At 45.2% G+C, this 9191-nt stretch overlaps 1 protein-coding gene across 1 annotated transcript; it reads right to left on the bottom strand.

Annotated features, from left to right (window-relative positions):
• Nucleotides 1-3561: 3561 nt before the first annotated feature.
• On the bottom strand, nt 3562-7665 carry PNRC1 (proline rich nuclear receptor coactivator 1). The gene is made up of 2 exons (XM_075554781.1): nt 6998-7665; nt 3562-4661 (listed from the first exon to the last, which is right to left on the bottom strand). Exons 1-2 carry the CDS (start codon nt 7523-7525, stop codon nt 4218-4220), a joined length of 972 nt encoding a protein of 323 aa, XP_075410896.1. The 5' UTR covers nt 7526-7665; the 3' UTR covers nt 3562-4217.
• Nucleotides 7666-9191: the final 1526 nt, after the last annotated feature.

A 9191-nucleotide genomic window follows, 5' to 3' on the forward strand; every position in this document is an offset into this window, starting at 1 on the left:
CCTATTCTCTTATTTATATATACACCATATACACTTGAGTATAAGCCAACCTGACTATCAGCCGAGGCACCTAATTTTACCACAAAAACTGCATTAAAAATGTGCTGACACCAGCCTGTGTGATCATGAGGTACCAAAAGGATCAGTTATCAGGCATCAAAGAACAAAAAATCATATCATTGTGTGCTCACCTTCCCAATGTGATATCTGAAGATTCTGAAGACAAATGGGTGCATAAGCAAATGTGGTGAAGAAGGCTGATGGTGCCCAGCTATCAAAAGATACCGCGTCTGGGGTCTTAAAGGCTTGAAGGTAAACAAGCAGCCATCTAGCTCAGAAGCAACAAAGTCCACATGGAAGAAGCATACTACGCTGTGTGATCACAAGGTGGCAAAGGGATCAGGTCTCAGGCATCAAAGAACAAAAAAATCAAATCTATGTGAATGAGGGGAAGTGCAGATTGTAGAATAACGAGGAATATGATGGGGCATGGGGTAGGAGAGGGAACTCTGAGCTAGGACATACAATGGTTTTGAGAATACACTGGGAAGCAGCAGGGGTTAGGGTGACAATAGAGCCACCAAAGCCATAGCATTCACAACCCTACATCCCTGCCCACCCCCCTCTCTGGGTTGCTTGCATTGTCTCCCCAACTCCACTGGGGCCTGGTGATGAGGGACAGAAGCAAGGGGAGAGGGGACCTTTGCTTTACTCCTTCTCAGCATTACAGGTTAAGTTGGGACTCAACAAAAAAGATCAGGTAAGGACAAAAACTAAGGACTGTTTTTGTTTTTCAATTAAGTGGTGAAATTACCTATTATGCAAAAGAAACAGTTGTGGGTTTCCCCAAGTGTGTCCTGCTTGGAGCCCATTAAAGTGCTGCATTAGCAAGACATGCTCAGTCCATGTTAAAATACAGAGAAGGAAAAGGATGATCACATTTGTTTGTTGTCATTCCGGCTCACGATAACCCTGTGTGCTGAGTAAAAACTCGATCTGTCTCCCTAGGCACCTCAAAATCAGACTCACTGCCATCACACGGATTCCAATTCAGAGCAACCCTATAGGACACAGAACCACATCACCCCTACCTCCGTTGTGTCTGTAATAGTTTACAGAATCAGAAAGCTTCATCCTCCTGAGAAGCAGCTGGTGAGATCCAAACTGCATGCCTTGTGTCTAGCAGCCCCATGTGTTAACCACCACCACCCACCTATGCCACCAGGGTTCATCCAGACGCCCCTGGGTGGGTGCAAACCAATGTTTTGCTTAGAAGCTAAGTGCTTAACTGTTTGCATCACCCGGGGACTTCGCGACTGCAAGTAAAAGACAGTACATCTAGCACTACTTCTCAGATTTTGCCACGTCTGTATGCCAAAAGCTGGTGGCACATGATTTAGCGCTTGGCTGAAAACCCACAGGTGAGTGGTTCAAAACCAAAGATGTGGCAGTCTGCTTGCTTATTTATAGCCTTACAAACTCTGGGGGCAGTTCTTAGAATTAATTCGACTGTAATGGGTTTTATTTTTTAATATGCTACATTTATCATACCCTAACACTAATTCTAAGTTGGACCCATAACATCACAGGCAGAAAGCGTCTTCTCTCCGCACATGTTAAGTAAATATGGGAAGAGTTACAACTTTTTTGGGAATTGTGTTCCCAAAACACCCAAGACCTAACTCTTGCAACTATGAATGCAACCTTGTTGCAGACAGGCTTTTCCTTGTTTTTATCATTTATTAGGGGTCCTTCCAGGTTACTGGGGAATCCCTCGGAGTGATGCTTTATAAGGGGAAGAACAGATGTGCAAAGTCACACCATGAGTCTGACTGGCAGCCAGCCCATTTGGTTATGCTTATGAAGTTAAGACCAAGATAAATGTAGTAGTAAATCAACCTATTGTTGAAGTTCCTGCCTGAAAATGATAGTAAATCAAATAGAATTACTCTTTAGTTCACATAAAACTATTTATGTGGAAGCAGCACACCAACCTTTGTGACCCAAAATGTGTAAACAATAAAATCCAAAGAAAAGAAATGGTACCATCAAAGCTTAAACTCTGAATGCCGTTTGCAGAAGCCTATGGATGGCAGTGGAAGCCAAAAACCCACTTATAGGGTCCCCACATGGATTAAGCCTCTGGCCAGTCTTGCTACCAGCCAGAACATTGTAAAGCCCATTATGGCAGGTGTTTAACATGTACACCTGTATCATTGGATCTTTTTGACCCATTTTAAACGTTTTTTTTTTGTGTTGGGAGGGTGAACACAGAATACCAGGCTAGAACAGTGTTATGTTGAGGGCTTGAGCAGAGACCCAAAGTCCGTCCACTTAGAGTGTTCCCATATAACTGCATCTACCTAGGCCAACACCTCTGAAGACATAATGGGTGCATAGGCAATTGTAAAATTGATGGTGCCCGGCTATCAATAGTGTCTGGGTTCTTAAAGGACTGGCGTTAAACAAGTGGCCATCTAGCAGAGAAGCAACAACCCCACATGGAAGAAGCACACCAGCCTGTGCGATCATGTTTTTTTTTGTTTTTTTTTTCATGAGGTGTTGACAGAATCAGGTAACAAGCACCAGAAGACCCCAAACAAGAACATGTTGAGAATGTGGGGGGCCAGGATACCTAAAATCCACCTGTAGACAACAGGCTATCCCCTCACAGAAAGGTGACAAGGGAGGGATGGGTCAACCTGAGTGTAGCATAACACCAATGAAGCCTATTTCTTTGAGGCTTCCTCACCCTTGCCATCCTCCCCATAATCCTAGCCTTACCTTTCAGTTCTGACTAGACTGGAGCATGTACATTGGTACAGATAAGAGCTCATGAGACACAATCCAGGTCAGACAAACCCCTCAGGAACACAAGTGGGAGTAGTGATAACAGGATGGTGGGGGGAGGAGGGGAGAAAGGGGGAACTGATCACAATGATCAATGCAAAATCCACCCCAAGGAGGAACAGAAACGTGGGTAAAGGTCGACAGTGATCAGTGTAAGACATGAAAACTATAATTTATAAGTTATCAAGGGGTCATGAGGATAGGAAAGCGGAGGGAAAAAAAAGAGCTGATACCAAGGGCTCAAATAGAAAATGGCAACATATATACTGCTTGAAACAACTGATGTATAGAATGTTATAGAAGCTTTAAGAGCCTCCAATATGATTTCAAAAATTCTAAAACTATCCAAAAAGGCTTTTTTCCCCTGAGATTTTATCTTACATTATATGGTTTTCTGCACATAAAGATCAACAATTATCTAGAGTTAAGCTAGGTGATGTTGGGGGAAATGGGGCACTAACAAGTACGAGCGGTTTTCTGAAAATGATGATGGCACACTGTTCTTATGTGAATTGTATGTCACTGAAATTATTTTGAAAATTATATATAGATCCTAAGAAGCTAATCACCTCTTTTCTAGCCACAATTATTTTGATTCTTGCCCTGGTAGTTGTGAAGTTATTTGACTAACTTAACCTGTAAAGTAGAAAGTTAAAAACCTATTGATACACCATAATCAAACAAGAAAAGTAGACACAACACAAAGAAGTCGACTAGCTTAAAAGGGGGGGGGCCAAATTATTATTATTTGAAAATTTGATTACAACCAATTTTGTTGGCATTCAAATTAAAGATATTTTAAGTTTGAATAATGCATATAAATAAAAACAAATTGAGTTTGGTAAAAATGGCAAGTTTTCCAGTAATTACAGATTAGAAGGCAGAAATTAATTTAGAGAAACATAGGGTTCTATGTTCACAATGATTGTGCCACAGATTGAAAATTTCAGTAGTGCATTAGTAAGTTGTTCACATTTAGATCTTCACCTTGAAATTAGACAGCTGTTTCTTGAAAAAAAATCTCAGTACCTTGTGCAAATAAATTGGTCTTCCATGTGCCTTAGCACACACTTAAAATTTTTCCATTTATATATACAAAACATCTACCCATTAGGGCAGGGCAAAATACATACTTTCATAACAAAACTATAATGTACCTCTCAAGTATGAACAATATACACATAATACATGGTATACAATATTTACAAAGTATAAAATATAATACAAGCTTATGCAATTTTTAAACTCATCTTTTTCACTTGTATATGGCATCAAGGTAAATTTCCATTTTGGTACTGATTTTCTTTGAAACTGTCCAGATCAGGTTTGTGAAAAAATGCTTGCGATACATACTTAAATCAGAACTCTTAAGTTTGTACTTTTAAGAGAGTTTTCAAGTGTACTGCCATCAGCTCCCTATTTGGGTTGGAATTTTCAACAGTGCTTCCCATCCAGTGGCTTGGAGGTTTTGGGAGAACGCTAGGTGAAGGTGGATCACTAAACTTTGCTCCAGCATAATTTTCCTTTTGGCTCACTTCACTGAGGAGTGCTTTCTTCAAATGCATATTTTTAATGTTCTCAGTATTTTTAAAAGGCTTTTTTTCTGGCTTCGGAGTTGTATCAGATGAAACGGAAGAATTCTGCCAGAAGTTATTTTCATTTCTTCTTGCAGAGGTGATCTTGGTTAGTGGCAAGTTATATTTGCTTTTCTGTCTGTTCATCTTTGGTTGTTCATACAAGTGTATGCCGTGAACAAGCTGGCCGTGGGGAAGGACAATTTTCTCCGATTTTCCCATCTTTGATTTTGAAACCTACAAAAACAAAGAGCACAAAAGTAAGTAAATACAGTCTGAAGGTTCAGTCACAAATCTTACTACATATATCGGTATATCTTATTAAAATTTCACTCTTAAAAAAACAGTTCTGCCTTGACTCAAACCCTTATTTGATTGCTGCATTTACCTATCGCTGCATGTCTATACATGCACACATCTCCTTTTGTTTAGGAACCGCCGTAACTGACCAACCAAAAGCCAACTCTCTAACGAGAACAATGATCTTCTACATATGTATGTCAACCCCTTTCAGAAAAAATAAAATTTAGAAAAGAATGATATTAAGGGAATTTTTCAAATGCTTCATTTTGGTTGAGCTTTAGGTTAAATAAGGGTTTAACTATACCTTTAAAAGGAAGGTTCTTTTAAAATTAGAGCAACAAAAAATGTGATTACCAGAATTTTAAGCAAGGAAGTATTTTTATAATGGTTACTAGGTACACAAAATCAGTTTCTGGTAACCGAGCATTTCAAATATTAATTTACCACTTTTCCAGCTGTACAGTACTTACACAAGTACATCCATCCTGTTCTTATCTTTCTAGTTTTAACAAATGCTTCATTAACTTTGTTGTGCTAATTCTATCACTGTCTTAACAGAAGTGCCAATTCTGAGAAGCAATAATTAGATGAAAGTGTTTTAGGTAATCCAGCAAGCTGACTGCCTTTCCAACATTTATGTTAAGAAAGCAGGACATAAAAATGGTCCAAGGCAACATGCCAATTAGGGCACTAAATAACTGTCAACAATCTGGAAAGGCAATGAGCAGAAAAGCTTGCACTTCAACTGTAATTTCGGAGGGCCACAGCTTAGAAGAAATCTGCCTTAATTTAAGGAACTGTTAAGGGCATAATTAGTAATTTTCTCCAAAGGACTGCTACATAAGCTCAATACTCTCAAATGGCAATAACTTTATCACAAAGGAATAAATCTATGAAACCAAGTCAGAGAAAAGTTTTGACAAAAATCAATTTCTAAAATGTTTACAGCTTTAACTCCCGCTATCTTAGTCCAATGGGACAGCAATTGGGTGGCATGTGAACTAACTTTTCTTTAGAACACTGGATTATGCTTGTGCAATCAAGTCTAGTCCGGTACACAATGCCAACAGTTTCAAGATAAACCAGTCAATTCAGACTCCGAACAAAAACTCTGCCATCAGTCAATTTTGACCCACAGCGACTGAGTGAACTGCTCCCTGTGGATTTCTGGGCTATAAAATCTTTTCGAATAAGTAGCCTCGTTTTTCTCTCGAAGAGCAGATAGCTAGTTCGAACGGCTCATCAGCCATAACTCACTCAAACTCACACACACACACACACACACACACACACACACACACACACACACACACACACGGAAAAAGCAGCCTAGACACTAACACACACACACACACACACACACACACGGAAAAAGCAGCCTAGACACTAACACACACACACGGAAAAAGCAGCCTAGACACTAACACACACACACACACGGAAAAAGCAGCCTAGACACTAACACACACACACACGGAAAAAGCAGCCTAGACACTAACACACACACGGAAAAAGCAGCCTAGACACTAACACACACACGGAAAAAGCAGCCTAGACACTAACACACTAACACACACACACACACACACGGAAAAAGCAGCCTAGACACTAACACACACACACACACACACACACACACGGAAAAAGCAGCCTAGACACTAACTTAAACTTAAGCAGGCTGGGTGGGTGGGTCAGAGGCGCGGGGCGCAGAGCCCCCGAGGGACCGGCCTCTCCACACGCCGGGACATCGCGCATCGGAGCGGTAACTAAAGCCGAACCGAACCGAAACGCTAGCGGCCCTCTCGGAACCGCCCTGGTCGGCGCGGATGACCACCCGGCCCGCTGGAGCTGGGGCAGCGAAAGCGAAACCCCGCGCTCGCATCGCCTCCTTCATGGGTGCCCGGGCGCTCGGCACGTAGCGCGCGCTGACGTCAGCCCCTGCCCCCACCCCGTCGGCCGCGAGCCCCGAACGCTGAAACCCCCTGGAACGCCGCCAGCCTTCTAAATCGGGGCTGTTGCTGGGGCGCAGTCACTCCTCCCATTGGCTGGTCGCCGGCAGCCAATCAGCAGCGCCAGCGCAGGCCGCCCCCTCCTCCTTCTCCCCAGCAAGAAGTGAGCGGGCGTCACGGAAACTTCCCTCCCGAGTAAACAGCCGCCCTTCACCCGCCCCCACCCCCGGGCCTCGGCGCAGGGCCCCAAACCCGCCAGTCGGGCTGTGGCCGCGGGAGCGCCCCACTCGGCGGGCCCTCCGCCCCGCGCGCCGCCCTCACCTCTTTCCTGAGCGAAGGTTGGCCGGGTGCCGCGGGCGGCAGCGGCCCAAGGACGGAGCTCGTTCCGTCCGTCCGGGTTCCGTCCGTAGGGGCCGGGGCCGGGCCCGCGCCCTCGTGCGCGCCGCCCTGGCCGCCCGCGGGGCTGCGCCCGCCCTCCAGACTCGGCCGGTGCTGCTGGTACTGGTGGAAGCGGCTGGGCAGTTGTCCCGACGGGCTGGCCCGCACCTTCTTCTTGCGCCGCTTCTTCGGCGCCGCCCGCGGGGTGCCCCCCGCCGCGGCGAGGCTGCAGTTGGTCAGAGAAGCTGGAGCGCGAGGCTGAGGAGTGACGCAGGGACCATCTCCTCCGAGGAAATGAGGGAGGAAGAGGGTCGGGGGCAGTGCCCGGGGGTCCGGGATCCGGGGGACAGGCGGCGGGGCCGTGGTGACCAGCGGCAGGGCCCCGAAGTAGCCGCGGGAGGGGAAGCCCAAAGGCGCAAGGCGGCTGCCCAGGACTAGCGGCTCCCGCTGCGGGACGGAGACGACGGTCATAGCGCTGGGAGGCGAGTAGCTCAGCAGGAAGAGGAGGAAATGAAGCCTCTGATCGCAGGGCGAAGGAGGAGGTGGCGGCGGCGGTGGCGGCGGCTGCTGCTACGCGAGCCCGAGAGGAGAGCGAACCATGGCTCGGGCGGTGGCAGCGCAGCAACAAATAGCCCCGGCCCCACCTCAGAGTGTTGTTATCTGAAGCTCCGCCCTGTCCCCGCCCACTCACCCCCACGAAAACCCTATCAGAGTGCGGAACGCCAAGCCACGCCCCCGCCTCTCCGCCTCTCTGGCTTTGGAAAGACGCACACAAACAAGCAGCTTGCTGCAGCCCGGCACAAAGAAAGCGCACTGCGCAGGCGCTGTCAACGGGCTCTTTCGGGAAGAGTCGGTCCCGCGAACAATGAAGTTCCAGCTCCACCTCCCATTACCAAACCCGCTCGCCCCCGCACCCAGGCCAGTTAGGTAGCCGTCGGCTTTAGGGGAGGGGGAGGGGAGGAGGGGTGGAGGAAGTAGGAGAAGAAGGAATCTGGACTTGGATGCCCCCCCCCCTCCAAGCCACTGACCTTGGGGATGAATCCATTTTATTTCAAGCCCAACGTAATAGTATTATTATAGTTTTTTAAACATAGCGAGTACACTGTAAAGAATTGCCTCCCTAGAAATTCCAAGGAAAAGGAGTCTAAGTTATTTGGTCAAGTATGAGTCACGTTTATTTCATTCACTCGGATCGGCAAAGATACCCATTAGCCCTGGTTATTGGAGAAAGAGTTAAGGGAAGGAGTGATGGGAATTGGGTTGGAAAAATAGAAAAAGTTTTCCATAAATCCGTAAACGGGCGTTGGAGCTTTCATTGTCCTTGCATTTGAAGGACGAGGCAGACTGAGATCTCAACACCCCGAATACGGAGGAGGTTTGCATCTCCAAAGGAGAAAAGCTCTGCCACATCAGTGGGTTTTGTTGATTATCTGCTAGACCCTCAACGATCTTCCTGCACTGTGCTCACCGACAAAAAACACTGACATCCCAGACACTCTTCCTGACCTGAATCTACTCATCTGAACCGTAGCCGTAGGGAGAAAATGATCCCGTATTTATGAGAACTTGTCAAAGATCACACCATAATTTAGCATTGAACTCTTTAAGTATAGGCCTGGCTACACGGACATTTTAATATGATTCAGACTTTTGCCACACATTGTAGGCTCCTGGAATGTCACAAGAAACTTACATATATCTTTCCTCACAGCCTCTAAACCAGTATTTTTCACCTTTCAGCAATCAATTAGTGTTTGATAAATATTATATGATTAATGGCCAAGTTGGGCATAAGGAACGTGGAGAGAAGGGGAGAAGAGCCAAAATAATGGCTTTCCAATCGCTTTATATAATAAACAATTTGATATTACATTGCATGATTGTTGGATTTTACTCATAATCTTACTTCCAGAGTTGCAAAAAATGTTAGCCATATATTTAAAATCTCCAGGTCTGGAATTAAAACAAGCTTCAATGACCTAGCTAGAATTGGTGAAAAGCCAACAAGGCCTTTAGAATCTCTGGAGTGGAAATTGTTTGTTTGGTCTTTTTTTTTTTTTTTGTAACTCATTTTGTAATTTTTCTTTTTCATTTTGTACTTTTTCAAAGCACTTTCCCATCTGTGCTTTCATTTATT

Source organism: Tenrec ecaudatus, chromosome 7, assembly GCF_050624435.1.
Source record: "Tenrec ecaudatus isolate mTenEca1 chromosome 7, mTenEca1.hap1, whole genome shotgun sequence".
Classification (NCBI taxonomy): Eukaryota; Metazoa; Chordata; class Mammalia; order Afrosoricida; family Tenrecidae; genus Tenrec; species Tenrec ecaudatus.

Coding starts and splice junctions, on each gene's coding strand:
- PNRC1 (XM_075554781.1), bottom strand. CDS start 7,525: ATGACCGTCGTCTCCGTCCCGCAGCGGGAGCCGCTAGTCCTGGGCAGC. Junction 4,662..6,997: donor AACCTTCGCTCAGGAAAGAG/GTGAGGGCGGCG, acceptor TTGTTTTTGTAG/GTTTCAAAATCAAAGATGGG.